The 14,600-nt window shown below is 43.9% G+C and overlaps 2 protein-coding genes across 4 annotated transcripts; one reads left to right on the top strand and one right to left on the bottom strand.

Annotated features, from left to right (window-relative positions):
- Nucleotides 1–1,973: 1,973 nt before the first annotated feature.
- LOC123452145 (F-box/LRR-repeat protein 17-like) lies at nt 1,974–9,856 on the top strand. 3 transcript variants are annotated; one of them, XM_045128739.1, is made up of 11 exons: nt 1,974–2,570; nt 5,208–5,309; nt 5,794–5,938; nt 6,020–6,204; nt 6,343–6,447; nt 6,576–6,673; nt 6,782–7,017; nt 7,099–7,165; nt 7,243–7,328; nt 9,335–9,433; nt 9,508–9,856. In XM_045128739.1, exons 1-11 carry the CDS (start codon nt 2,074–2,076, stop codon nt 9,571–9,573), a joined length of 1,686 nt encoding a protein of 561 aa, XP_044984674.1. In that variant the 5' UTR covers nt 1,974–2,073; the 3' UTR covers nt 9,574–9,856. The 3 variants fall into 3 exon arrangements, with proteins under 3 accessions (XP_044984674.1, XP_044984677.1, XP_044984675.1); XM_045128742.1 differs by having other exon boundaries at nt 9,357–9,433; nt 9,508–9,664; XM_045128740.1 differs by lacking the exons at nt 9,335–9,433; nt 9,508–9,856 and adding an exon at nt 7,766–7,859.
- Nucleotides 9,857–10,603: 747 nt separating this feature from the next.
- LOC123452146 (auxin-responsive protein IAA30-like) lies at nt 10,604–12,979 on the bottom strand. Its single transcript, XM_045128743.1, has 4 exons — nt 12,503–12,979; nt 11,094–11,411; nt 10,932–10,993; nt 10,604–10,836 (listed from the first exon to the last, which is right to left on the bottom strand). The coding sequence occupies exons 1-4, from the start codon at nt 12,808–12,810 to the stop codon at nt 10,799–10,801; spliced, it is 726 nt and encodes a 241-aa protein (XP_044984678.1). The 5' UTR covers nt 12,811–12,979; the 3' UTR covers nt 10,604–10,798.
- Between the last annotated feature and the right edge of the window lie 1,621 nt (nt 12,980–14,600).

The raw sequence follows: 14,600 nt of genomic DNA, 5'->3' as shown, positions 1-14,600 counted from the left end.
TCTCGTCATTAGTGTTATGTAGTCGACGTTTACATAACACCACTAAGGGAATCACAACATTTATATCATCAAAATATCGAACGAATAGCAACTTCACATGACTACTTGCAACATGATTTATCCCGTGGCCTCAAGAACAAAAGTAACCACTCACAGGTGATAAACATGTTCATGATCAGAGGTGTATTGAATAACATAATAGATCTGAGCATATAATCTTCCATCAAATAAACCATAAAGCATCAACTACAAGATGTAATTAACACTACTAGACACACCCCAGGTACCAATCGGAGGTTCGTACAAGATTGAATGCAATAGATGAACTAGGATTTTGAGAGGAGATGGTGTTGCTGAAGACGTTGATGGAGATTGGCCTTCCCAAGATGAGAGGATTGTTGGTGATGATGATGACCACAATTTTCCCCTTTCAGAGGGAAGTTCCTCCGACGGAATCACTCCGCCGGAGGGCAAAAGTGCTCCTGCCCAGGTTTCGCCTCGAGACGGCGGAGCTTCGCCCGAAAGTCCTCTCTTTAAATTTTTTAGGTCGAAAGAGAATATATACCAAAAGATGGACGTCAGAGGTGGTCCAGGTGGCCCACTAGACATCAGGCCGCGTTAGGGGTCCCTGGAGCGCCCTGGTGTCTAGTGGCCGCCTGGTGACCCCCTCTGACACTTCTTTGTTGCAGTATTTTGTATATATTATAAAATAAATCCCCATAAATTTTCAGCTCAATTGGAGGTGTGCAGAATAGGTATCTCCGACGTAGCTTTTTCAGGTCCAAAATTCCATGTGCCGGTATTCTCTCAGTTGATGTAAACCTTGCATATTATGAGAGAAAAGTCATTAGAATTACTCCTCCAATTAGTAAAATGCATAAAAACACTGTAAATAAGAGTAACGAAACATGATGCAAAATGGACGCATGACCTCTCGAGGCTAGTGTCGGCTATTTAAGCCGGTCGACGTTCCTCGACCCTAGCACATCCACCCTCCCTTCCTGTGCCGCCACCCGAGCCCATCCGCCTCTTCTCCCCCGCTCTCCGGCCTCACCGTGGTCCGCCCGAGGATCACCACCTACGCCCAGCTCACGCCGGAGCGTCGGATGCAAATCGAGGCGGCGATCTAGGCTCGCCGCGCCGCCCGCATCGTTGCGGGTCTCCTTCCGGACTCGTCGAAAACGGAGGAGGACGACGAGGAGGAGCAGCCGGAGGAGGACGATGACGCTTCGGGCTTCAACATGGCGGGGGCGGCGGAGGAGTTCGCCGTCGTCCAAGCCGATGAGATGGCGGAGGAGCACGCCACCTTGGATTCCATCTGGGATGAAGCCGAGGTGGAGGCCAACCGCCGGCTCATTCGGCAGAGGCAGACGGAGGCCGACACCCTCTTCTATATCTCCGACGAAGAGTAGATAGCTTGTACGTAGTACGCATGTTTAATATGATGCATGTTTTTATGAATTTGAGTTATCAAATATGAGATGTCTAGATGTAGTAGTCATTTTTTAAGACGTGACCGGTCAGTATACACGTCCACGGCGGAGTAGATTTACAAGTTCTGGCTATAGAGATGCTCTTACATGTTTTTAAATTTCGAAAAATGCCGATTTTGCCCGGTCAAGTAATTAGCGGGCGGTCCAACGAAGTAGGGTCAAAGCGAGATGCAACCGCACCAAACTTGTCCTCCCAACCAAAAGAGGGAAGAAAAGAGGGTGCCCCCATTCGAAAGCACGTGCGATTTGCACCATCATCGGTCGTTCAACTTTGCCTTGCCAACAACAAGAAGAAAAGGAAAGAAAAAGAAAATCAAGCTCGAGGCAGCCGTGTGTTGCACGTCGACGTGGGTCGCGGCGCAACGCATCGGTGGGGGTGGGGGGTAGGGAGGGAAGAGGGAAGCTGGCGGTCGCGGGGGCTCATCTCCGCCACGGAAAGCATCTCATCCGGTCCACGTCCACCGGGTCTCCTCCCGTGCCCCAAAAAATGGCGCCAATCCCTCCCCAATCTCCCGCTCCACCCTCCTATTTCCCCTCCAGCCCCCTGCCCTAGCCGCGCCGGGGCAAACCCTAACCCCCCATGTCCTCCTCCTCGCTGCCCACCAAGCCGCCCCCGCCGCCGCGCCCCAAGACGCGGGGCAGCTACAACTGCGGCCGATGCGGCCAGCCCAAGAAGGGCCACGTCTGCAACCTCCCCTCCCCCTCCCCCGCCCCCGCCGCCGCCGACGCCCCTTCCCCCTCCTCCTCCGCCGGGGAGTCCCGCCTCCGCCGCGCCCTCTCCTTCGACGACGCGCCCTCCTCCCCCGAGAAGAAGCCCAGGCCCGACGATGACGACGGCCGGACGATGGACCTGGGCGGCCGGCCCGTGCCGGTCGACTTCTTCCTCGAGGTGCTCCGCCGCCTCGGGCCCAGGGGCGTCCTCGACGCCGCCGCCGTCAGCCGCGCCTGGCGCGACTGTGCCGACCGGGTCTGGCGCGTCGCCGAGGAGCTCCGCCTCCGCCCGGCCGGCGCCGGCCTCCTCGCCGCGCTGCTCCCCCGGTGCGCCGCGCTCTCGCGCCTCGTGCTCCACATGGAAAGGTGAGGGGGCCCCGGACGAATCTGAACAAATCTTGTCCCGTGCGGTGCGAATTTGACGCGATCTGGCCAGATCGATGCTGGATCTTCGATCGGCGCCTGCTCACGACAGGAGCTGTTATGCACAGCTTTTCTGGTTAAAGGGGCTATGACAAAAATAACCACCGGAGTAGTAAAATCGTAATCGTAAATACAATAATAACAAGTAGTATATCGAGAACCTGAGATTTCCAAACGGCTTCCAAGGTGAGCGGACGTCCGATCTGATACTGGCTACAGGATGTTTATTCCTGGATTGCTAAACGGTACATACCAGGTTATATTTGTGTTTGTGCGTAGGAACTTGACAAAGTAGCAGGAGGGTATCATGGAAAATGTTGACAGTCTGTGACATTTTTATCTTTGTGGATATTGAATTTGACATGCTCTGGGATGAGTTGGTGGCCAGATGAAACTCATGCATTGTAGGTAATGGGTTCGGAAATGTCTGTGTTTTTGACAATATTCTGTTAGTTCTGCAAGATTGATTTGGAGGACTTTTACATGTGCTTTAGTTGTAAACCCTTCAGCAGGGCTTGGTTGGATTGTAGAAAGCGCATAACCAATGGGGTTGGTCTATGGTGATGCAATATTCTGTTAGTTCTGCAAGATTGATTTGGAGGACTTTTACACGTCTTTAGTTGTAAACCCTTCAGCAGGGCTTGGCTAGCATAACCAATGGGGTTGGTCTATGGTGATGCAATATTCTGTTAGTTCTGCAAGATTGATTTGGAGGACTTTTACCTGTGGTTTAGTTGTAAACCCTTCAGCAGGGCTTGGTTGGATTGTAGAAAGCGCATAACCAATGGGGTTGGTCTATGGTGATGCAATATTATGTTAGTTCTGCAAGATTGATTTGGAGGACTTTTACACGTTTTAGATGTAAACCCTTCAGCAGGGCTTGGCTAGCATAACCAATGGGGTTGGTCTATGGTGATGCAATATTCTGTTAGTTCTGCAAGATTGATTTGGAGGACTTTTACCTGTGGTTTAGTTGTAAACCCTTCAGCAGGGCTTGGTTGGATTGTAGAAAGCGCATAACCAATGGGGTTGGTCTATGGTGATGCAATATTATGTTAGTTCTGCAAGATTGATTTGGAGGACTTTTACCTGTGCTTTAGTTGTAAACCCTTCAGCAGGGCTTGGTTGGATTGTAGAAAGTGCATAACCAATGGGGTTGGTCTACGGTGATGCAATATTCTGTTAGTTCTGCAAAATTGTTTTGGATGACTTTTACATGTGCTTTAGTTGTAAACCCTTCAGCAGGGCTTGGTTGGATTGTAGAAAGCGCATAACCAATGGGGTTGGTCTACGGTGATGCAATATTCTGTTAGTTCTGCAAGCTTGATTTGGAGGACTTTTACCTGTGCTTTAGTTGTAAACCCTTCAGCAAGGCTTGGTTGGATTGTAGAAAGTGCATAACCAATGGGGTTGGTCTACGGTGATGCAATATTTTGGTAGTTCTGCAAGATTGATTTGGAGGACTTCTACCCGTGCTTTAGTTGTAAACCCTTCAGCAGGGCTTGGTTGGATTGTAGAAACTAGAAAGCACATAACATTGGGGTTGGTCTACGGTGATGCAAAATGCGCAAGTACCGTGAGAACTATATGCTATTTCCGAACATAAAAATTATTGTTGCTTATCTCTTGTTGTGAGCCTGTGAGGACACAACCACAAACTAATAATTAAAGCACTAGAAATTGGTTCCTGCAATCAGTTATCTGATAATCTTTCTCGTTGTATTTGTCTGCATAGAAGGAATATCCATATATTTGTAGTGCAAACAAAATGAGCCTTTTCAGGTCTTCTTTGTTGTGACTGATCAGATTTATATTTGACAAGTTGGCTTATACTGACATAGTGACATGCTGTAGTTGCTAGACCCGTTATTCTATATACATGATCAATTGTATTTGTCTGCATAGAAGGAATATCCATATATTTGTAGTGCAAACAAAATGAGCCTTTTCAGGTCTTCTTTGTTGTGACTGATCAGATTTATATTTGACAAGTTGGCTTATACTGACATAGTGACATGCTGTAGTTGCTAGACCCGTTATTCTATATACATGATCAATAGATGACCTCAGGCTGTTAGATGATCCCTGGTTGTTGATCATTGATTATCATACATGTTATTCTGGTACAGGATTATAGATGCCACCATCTGGTTTTGGAATTCTATGTGCACAATTGTTGTATGTAGTTAGGGCCTTGTTGATGACAAGACAAGACAAGACTGCTTGTCTTCTGTGTCTCTTAAAGCTTTTCACATCCCGCTGTTGCTTATGTACAGTGAAATTATCATATGGACTTAAGTTGACCCAAAATGCATTGTGATATTCTGAATATGGTCGAAGAAACATGGTTAATCTAGCTTTGGTGCTTCAGTACATGTTTCTCTGCCCTGCTTATTTACAATGAAATTACTGTATGCACCTAAGTTGATGCGAGAGTGGATTAGTAATAGCCATGCATTGTTTTGGATCTGGCTGCAGCGACAATTAATCTAGTTCCAGTCCTCTCATGTGTTTGTTTCCTATGCCGAGAAAAGATGTACCGCCGACGACATTCATCTTATTCGTCTATGTTTGATTCAGCGACGTTGATGCCACTATGCTGTCATGTCTTGCATTTTCTTGCTCAAGTTTGGAAATTCTGGAGATCACCATGTCCGACAAGGCAAGCAACAATATGACTGGGTATGTTGTAAATCTCTAGCATCACTCATACATTCTAAACACTATGTTCGCATCTAGTCATCTATATATCTTTTTCAAAATTTAGTTACTCCCTCTGATCCATATTACTTGTTGCTTACATGATTTTATATCAAATACACTTGCTTTGTTATAATCTGAGTCACTAGTTTTAAAGGTGTTTTCAATTGCTACCTTCTCAGCTAATAGTTGCCTTGCAAGGTCAGATACAGTTAAGGCTTGATTTTAGTTTTACCTTGCAAATGAGGATTTGTACTTGGAATTTTGCATAATGCAATTGCAGGTTGATTTGTCACACCATGTTATGTCATGCTTGCATGAAACTAGTCTATTTTCCATTTTCTTGCCATGGACGTCGTCCTGAATATTCATCGATTTTGAAATAGAAATGTCATGCAAATGGATAGAAGGTACACTCAATCTGCGTTCAGCTCCTATATTAACTTAAGTTGTTCTATTCTAACAGAGAGGAGCTCAGTCGATTTGTTTCAGAGAAGCATTCTCTCTCAATTCTCAAAATTGGTGGTTGCTCTAATCTTGGTTTTCTTAATCTAAGCTCTTCGAGCCTTAATGTTCTTTGGCTATCAGATCTTTACTCCCTTTCGGAATCGGTAATGTTGTGTGCTATTAGTATTTACAGTTATAACAACTTTATTGTGGGCATGAATTCATTGGAGGCAAATTTGTTGTAGGTCATAAGCTGCCCTAATATGAGCGAGCTCTCCTTGTGTTTCACACAACAAAGTACTGATTGTACAGACCTGGTTAGTTTGATGGATGGCCTGGGTCGTTCGTGCCCTAACTTAAGAAATTTGCACATATCATCAATTCAACTATCTAATGAAGCCGTGTCTGCTCTAGAGGGTGCCAACCTCAGGTATATTTCTACCCCACCATTCTTTCAGCACAATCTTGTTGTACTTGAGTTATAGCATTATAGTTCTCTTCTTGATTATTATTCCAGTTTCATAATATTTCAATCTATAAATCTCGAATCTCATTATTGCTTCATCAGGGGCTTGTGCATGCTATCCTTGATTCTCGGTTCAAAAATGACAGATGCAGCTGTTGCATCTATCGTCAGATCTTGTGCAAGCTTGGCTTTGCTTGATTTAAGTGGGTAAGCTCCAATACATCCTTTTGGATATAAAACTAAAATTATAGAATTAACATAATGGTGATGATTTTTTCCTATGGAGTGCTACTTCAAATTAGCTTATGCAGTTGCTCGTTTTGATTATACCTCAGATCTAGCATCAGTGATAGTGGTGTTGGTATGATCGGCAAGGCTTTCCCTCATACTTTATCGAGGCTGCTCGTTGCTCTTTGCCCAAATATTACTACAAGTAAGCTTTATATGAATTTCATGGTTTATTATTTCTGCTCCACTGAATGAATTCGACAGTCAACCATTACATGCTCCAATGTTAAGAATCTATCAATGTGTTTTCTAGGTGGGATCCAGGCCGCAACAGTGCAATTGCCACTTCTTCAGCTCATGGACTGTGGAATGAGCTTACGTTCTAACTCGCAGAATGAAAAACAGGGGGCTTATTTTGGTGAGATTAATGGAAGGATTAGATTGTGCCCAAAATTACCCACCTTAAAAAAGCAACCTATGCGCCAAAAGCTAATCATAAAGCATGATAATTTGAAGAAGCTTAGTCTATGGGGCTGTTCAGCAATAGATGTAAGCCTTCAAATTTTGCGAGCAGAGATTCACTCAAGTCCTTGATGGATATGTTCACGTTACTAATTTCACATATGACAGGCTTTGTATGTGAAATGCCCAGAGTTGATTGATCTGAACCTCAACTCCTGTACAAATCTACACGCAGGTATTATCTCACTTTTTCATCAGGCTGTCAAGTTGGTAGCCGCTTTTACGATCATAAACAATTTAAATATTTTCCAGAGCGGCTGCTACTTCAGTGCCCAAACTTGAAGAATGTACATGCATTTGGATGCCAAGATATGCTGATTGGTGCAATCAGAAACCAGGTATTACTTTGTTAACACATTTCTCAGCCCCAAAGTGAATTTTCATTTCAGCTTGAGCTTTCTTCCAAAACTCCTTTGTTCGTGTGCACTGGTTAGTAGTTTCAAGGTTATTGGATGGACATGTTTGAAGTGCTAAGCAGGAACCGTTTGCTATCAGCAATCAGAAAGTAGGAAATATAATCTCAAAAGAAGTGGGAAATATGCCATCTCAGTATTAGCTGCATATTTTTTAAGAGTGTTGCTCACTAGTGCTTTTGGCTCACCCAATTTATGCAAGCATTTGCAGAATTAGACTGAACCAAACAAACCAAAACTGGACTAAAAAGTTTACTCCTGTCTGAACTACATTTCATTTAGAAAAATAGTGACGTTTTCCTATTTGGTGTGAAAAATAATTTAATTTGGCTCTTGGTTTTTGGCTTGGCTTTTCCCTTCAGAAACTGATAAACAGAAAGAATCTAATGAAGCAATGTGTATCAACCGGAGTCTAGCAAGGAGTAAGCAGTGAAGCTGAAGGTGTATCAGGCCGTAGTAAGCTTCTTTAGCTTAGGATTCATACTATTGGAAACAGTGCATCTACATTATTACAGTCTGCCCTGTGTAGCGTGTAACCTTGTTATAGCCTAAGGTTTTGTAACAACCCCTTATCTCTTATGCACTGCAAAGCAGTCGCTGTGGACTACCTAAAAAAGTACTCGTATATAGTAGCATACCTCCTAAGTGCGGATTTTCCGCTGCTGCTGGTGTGTGTGTTAACAATTCAAAAACATCACTTCAAAGTTGTATTAGTCAGAAAAATAATTGTATATATACATCGCACGACGAATTATGAGCCTATAAATTTTGGATAAAAAATCCGACCATTTGTATGGTATAAGCAAATAAAACTAGCTAGCAGTGTATAGTAATTATAAATCTAGGCAGTATTTGTTACAGAGCACATACATGATCATAAAATTTTACCTAAAATTTGCAGTTTCAGATATCATCCAAAATAGAAGTGTATTTTTGGCCTGGGCTTATATGGACCATGATTATGTCCAGAGTGTTTCCAAAATTACGAACATGATTTTTTCTGGTTGTTTCCAACAATTGTAAGCGAGTTTTTGGCCTGGGCTCATATGGACCTGGCATCATGGGAGATGTTATATTTTCCTTGTAAAAGGGTATGGCAGGCTTAGGTGACATCCTGGCCCTCCAACAACTTTGTAGGTTTACAGGCCCAAACAGCACTTATGAAGGATACCACTAAAGCCCACCTGTATACCCAAAACCTAGATACACATCAATCACCTGATGGTTTTGAGTTCCTTTTCCTATCAGGTTGGCACTTGATCTACCATCCATACTATCATTACCTTTTGTCATTTTTGTCATAGTCCCAGGCATCACTGGCTGCAATCTGGCTATGTGGACGTTAGTTATATCACGTTAAGAGCTACATTAGTTGTGATGGCTGTAACTCCCCACGCTATCCATATGTCAGACCAGGTCTGATAGTGTGTCAGGTTACTATGTAATTCGTTAAGTTGTTAAAAATGACAAATTTGGTTGCTTGTCACACTTGACACCTGAGAGTGGAGTGGAGTGGAGAAACATTCTGGTGGTAAACCCTGCAATGAAGTCATAGTTATAATATAATGGTGTTAGCCAATGTTTTTTCTGCCATATCATACTTTACCGGTAGTTGGCAATTGGTTCAAGTTTGACATATGTTACTGCATAGTTAACGCAAACATGAACCAGATTAAAATTTGCTTTAAAATTTTGAAACTGAAACAAACCAAATGAGCTAACTTGAGTGGCAGCAAGTCAAAATTCAATAATTCAAGCACAGTAGCACACTAAAAAAAGTGGCACCCAAACAAATTAACTGATACAGTTAAGACAATTGGCCAACTTAGCTTTACAATTCTGCATCTGAGCTATCACTTGGTGAACAAAGGTGAAAGAAAGAGCATTACCCCTGTCTTCGTTTTCCAATGTATTGCCACAAATTTTGCCAGGTTCTGAATGAGTTCGCTGCAGCTGAACCACATCTTCCATGCAAGCGGCTAGCAGATGGTTCGAAGCGGGTTCAACTCTCACAGTTCCCACAAGAGCAGGCAAGCATCGTATCACGGATCTTGTGGTATCTCCTAAGCATCCTACCAATTGCTAACTCTTCTGTTTGTTTCAGTTACCGGAGGACAAAATATGGATTGGATTCAAGCGGTCAGAGTGCATTGTTCATCTTGATTCTTGATTAATAACAATAATCACATGACCATAGCTAGAGAACTGCTCATTATGCGCACTCTAATTTGTGAAATTAGACGATGGCGAGTATTTATTCATTTGTTTTGTGCACCTCCAAACCCATAATATATGTAATGTGCTTGTTGTATAAGCTGCTACATGGAAGTGAAACTTTGCATCAACTGGCTTTGGGTATCCATCGGCGTACTCCGTTTGGCCTAATTGATATGTAGTCATATTCCATAATATTCATTTTGGTGCAATAAAGTTGCGAATCATTTAGACTGTTCTGCCTGGCTGTGTGTAGCTGCATTGCTTAGTACAGACGCATCCTACAAAAATGATGGAAGATTCTTGTGCCTGCTCTAGTTGGAGCAATTGAAAATCATCAGGTTTCTTGAAGCTTGTCATCATCTAGCAGGGGACACAAGATCCCCCAAGGAGACATGTCATGCGTAATATAACATGCCTTCAACTCGCAAATACCTTTTGCATGCTATATATATATTCATGGAAGGAGCAGACAAAAGTTGCTGCCAAATAATGGCACTTCATTTTTGCCAGCCTTGCACCCTTCCAATTGCTTAATCAGCGAGAAGTATATCATACCCATGACATACGTACAAAACAGCTATGCAAATGCAGCAGCGTATGTTAGCACTGAAATTTGTACAAGAATATGACCCCCATATCCCAGCGCACATGGCATGTCCCCTCCTTTAGCTGGCTTAGAGTTAAGAGATATATGGAGATGGGCATTTTGAGTGTGCATCACACCAGCACACGAAACATTGGCAACAGTTTCTTGTGTACACACACGTCTAATTTAACACCCAAGAATGAACCTGGACACCACGGAACAGCTTCATTATAACAATCAAACAAGGCTGCCGGGCGATTACTTGTCCAACGGCACCATGATAATTGAGCCCTGCTGCTGTTGGACAAACTGCAAGATCCCTGAAGTGGAACTGGTAGTGGTAGCCACCATCTGACTTTTTTTTTCTGGATAATAATAATAATGGAAGGGTATCCTCTGCTTGCTAAAGGAAAATACTATTGATTGTACGTAAACAGTGACATCTTTCTCACGTATACATACTACATATTATACGTACTACCGTATATGACAACAAGATGGAATAGAAGATACGAAGTAGCAGTACTAGTAATATTATGGTACAGAGTTGGGCAAGCATAGACACAGTCATAATCTTGAAATGGACCCTCGATCAGCTCCTGCTCTTGCATTTCTCCATTGCCCTTGGCGCTGAAAAAACAGTAGGCAAACGGAGTTAGCAAGCGGCCGATTGATCATGCACATGTAAATCTGACAGTTAAGAGCGTGGCCGAGGAGGCACCGACCGAGCCCGATGGCTTCTGATCCTTTCATTATCCGGAGGCGCTTGCACGACGCGACGAACATCCTGCCATGAGTGACAAGAAGAAGAGACCATTAGTAAGCCACACTAATTAGCATGAGAAGAATAAAACACATGCATGCACTTAATTTGATTAATTACGTACTCCCAGGGGACGTCGCCGACGAGCATCCAGTCGCCGTCCTTGTCCTCGTAGGTGGGCACGTAGTCGGAGCCGGTGAGCAGGTCGGCCAGCTTGGTCTCGTTCATGCCATTGATGCCCCGAGCCTGAGAGCAGTCGTTGCCGATGGTGAAGGAGCTGAACATCTTCTCCAGGGCCTTGGACAGCTCCTGGTAGCTCTTGTAGGTGCCCATGTCCACCTTGCGCAGGTAGGGCGCGCCGTCCATGCTCACCTTCACCAGCGCCGCCGCCAGCATGTTCCTCCGGAACGACCGCACCGGCGGCCACCCCACCGCCTGCGCCCTGCTCCACGCGCCAAACATCAACCAATCAATTCGTAATAATCGTTCACATGGATGCATGAATGGATGATGGTACGTTGGTGACGATGATGATGGGGAGGACATGCAGCGCAAGTGCAGAGACAGTTTGCAGGGGGGAATAGAATGAAATATATAGGTTCCTTTTGATCGTGTCGGCAGGGCCGGCACTAGCTGCCTGCGGTTCTCCCCGTGCCATTGTTTGTTACCGGCCCCCACCCCACATGCGTCGCTGCATTCATCACTGTACGTACCGCGCGTATCCACTTCGGATCCAAATGTTTCCCCGGAAACGCTGGTGTGAAAGTGTTTATTTTTTCCATAGCTTTGCTACATCCACGGGAAATTACGGGCTGATGGTATCACGCAGTGGCAGAGCTTGAGCATGATTCAAGAGTGGACCATTACCCAAAGAGAACCAAATTATAGTAAAGAAGGGAGGGCTAATATCTAGTTTAAACACTAATTAGGTCTAAGATATAGCATGCTTTTGTATGGATGCAAAAATCAAGGGGGGCCATGGCCCCTGTTGGGCTACACTAAGCTCCGCCACTGGTATCACGGGGTGATTAGTCGGTTACTAATTGAAGATTAAACTGCCCCTGATACTCAAGGGTGGGCCCGCGTCCTCTCTAATCTTCAATTAGAAACTGACTAATGACCACGTAATTGCCCGTAGATGTAGCAAAGCTCCTTTTTCTCGCATGAGCGTGGATGATGCTAAAATTTGTGTGCTAGAAATAGAATGAAGCATGCATGCGTGCATGATGATGTTTATAAAAGCTTAATAATTCAATTTTTTCTAGGCTAATTCTAAAACATACTTCCTGTGTAAAGGAATATAAGAGGCGTTTAGATCATTGCTGTATATCGATCTAAAGGCTCTTATATTTATTTTCGGAGGAAACAGTACACTACTTTCTTCTTCCGAAAATTGAAGCACATTCATCCTAAGAATTATAAACGATCCTCGTCTTTGAGATCACGGGATGGCCTTGAGATGTTTTTTTTTTTGAGAGAGGTAAGAGGGGATCGCATTCGCATGCAAATTAACGAGGGGCGACGAGGACGTACTTGGGCGCGCGCGGCTTCTCGGGGTCCTCTTCCGGCTGCGCGGTGACCACGCTGCTCTGGCTCGGCGACCGCTTCAACTGCCCGTCGGCAGCAGCCGGAGACGGCTGCGCCTCCGCGGCACCGTCGGCCACTTCCTCGTCATCCTCGGACGGCGGCGCGGCCGCCGACGCTGGCTCCAGCTTCAGCATGAGGTCGATGGTCTCGGCGTAGCCCCTCTTGCCGGAGCTCCTCACCGCCTCCTCAGCCTCGTTGCCGCCGCCTGGCAGGCCGAGCCGCAGCTCGGTCTCCTCGAACCCGAGGCCCGCCATTGGTCTCCTGCTCCAATGCGGCAGCCGCCCTTGGGTTTCTTATTCGCTCCCTGTGAACTTGCTTTCGCGTGTCTGCTGCTGCTTGGGGTTTGGCTTAATTGTGAGCAGAGCACAAATAGACGGGAGGATGGTTACAAAAGAGTATGGCTCCCTCTTGCCGGAAGTGGCCTACTAGTATATAATAGAGATCCCTATATGGGGGACTCCAATTCGATTTTGGGGAGCGTATGCTTCTGCCAATTTAAAATGTTTTTTTTTTTTTTGCAAAAAAAATGTGTTCTTTATCACACCTAAATGCTATCTGTAAATTTTTAGTGAAATTTTTTGAAGTATTTTGAACTGTGCGAAATAAACAAACCAAACGCTAAATGTTACATTTAATTTTATTTTTTCATCGCTGAAGTACCGATATCCCGTTTCACATGAAAATTGTCAAACACACTTGTTAGATTAAGAACATCCAAATAAAAAATATTTTTTAAAAATTTATTACCATTTATTTTAGACTTACTATTCATCAGAAAAATTATGCGTCCAGAAGCCAAAACGACCCTCTCCATACATTTCAATGGAGTGTTACTAGGGATGGCAACGGATACCCATTGTCCATGTATCCTGCGGATAAAAACCTTATTAAGGTAAGGGTATGGGACATAAACTTACACATGGATATATAAATAGAAAAATCTGAAACCCATCAGATAGAGCGGGTATGGGTATGGGATCACATAACCCATACCCACATATCCATGTACCCTTATAAAAGCTATGTAAACTAAAAATCATCTCTAGAATCAACATTATGTCAAGAATTTATGGACTGAAAGTGTATGTCTATTTGTTGTTGTTTATGACTATATGATGTTGTTCATAAGTATATGTTGTTGTTATAATCTATTTTTGTAAACTCTATTATATGACGTAGTTTATGACTATAATTTATTTAAATTGATACTTTGCAAACATGGGTAATTTTATCCGCGGATACCCACCTACCCTGTCGGGTAACGGGTATGGGAAAAAATATATCCATTGACGGATATGGGTAAGGGTGATGGGTAATCTTAGATGGGACTGGGAAGGGTATGGGAAGGCTCCACCCATACCCATACCCCGTGGGTGCCATCCCTAAGTGCTACCGATGATTGTGATCGTATCGCCGACCCATACACAGAAGTATGGTATTATTATTATTTTATGTGATACTATTCACTCTTTAAAGTAGTAGCGATGTAAACGCTTTTATATTTCTTTACCAAATAGACAAAGTAGCAGCGAACGATTTCAACATTCTTTTCTGGACTTGACATAAAAACTTCATATCAGTTGTTTAGTAGTCTATATCAATACTACTCCAGACAAAAAATATGTCAACTTATACTATATCAAATTAGCTTCATTAGATATTAGATTTAGAGTGTCTTAGATTTATCGTAAAAATACACTCCCACCGTTTTTAAATATAAGTTTTTTAAATACTTTCACTAGCGGTCTATATATGAAGCAAAATAAATGAATTTATATTTTAAAGTATATTTATATATAGTTAATTGGTAAACCTTGAGAAAGACTTATATTTAAAAACGGAGGGAGGGAGTATACCCGATAGAGCTGGTTTACTCGGCCCGGTGCATGCACGGGAGATCTCAGCTCACTGTTCTTTGGGTCCCGGACACGATTGTGCCGTACGGAGCGCTGACCCAGACGGCACACGTACGTTTCACGTACACTTGCGGCTCCCGGCATGTGCCGCCGTTTTTGGTCCCTATCCCTAGCCCCGACGTACAAGT

The sequence above is a fragment of the Hordeum vulgare genome, chromosome 5H (genome assembly GCF_904849725.1).
Source record: "Hordeum vulgare subsp. vulgare chromosome 5H, MorexV3_pseudomolecules_assembly, whole genome shotgun sequence".
NCBI classification, from domain to species: Eukaryota; Viridiplantae; Streptophyta; class Magnoliopsida; order Poales; family Poaceae; genus Hordeum; species Hordeum vulgare.
The sequence above is the reverse complement of the archived record's forward strand: the minus strand, read 5'-3'. Positions and strand labels throughout refer to the sequence as shown.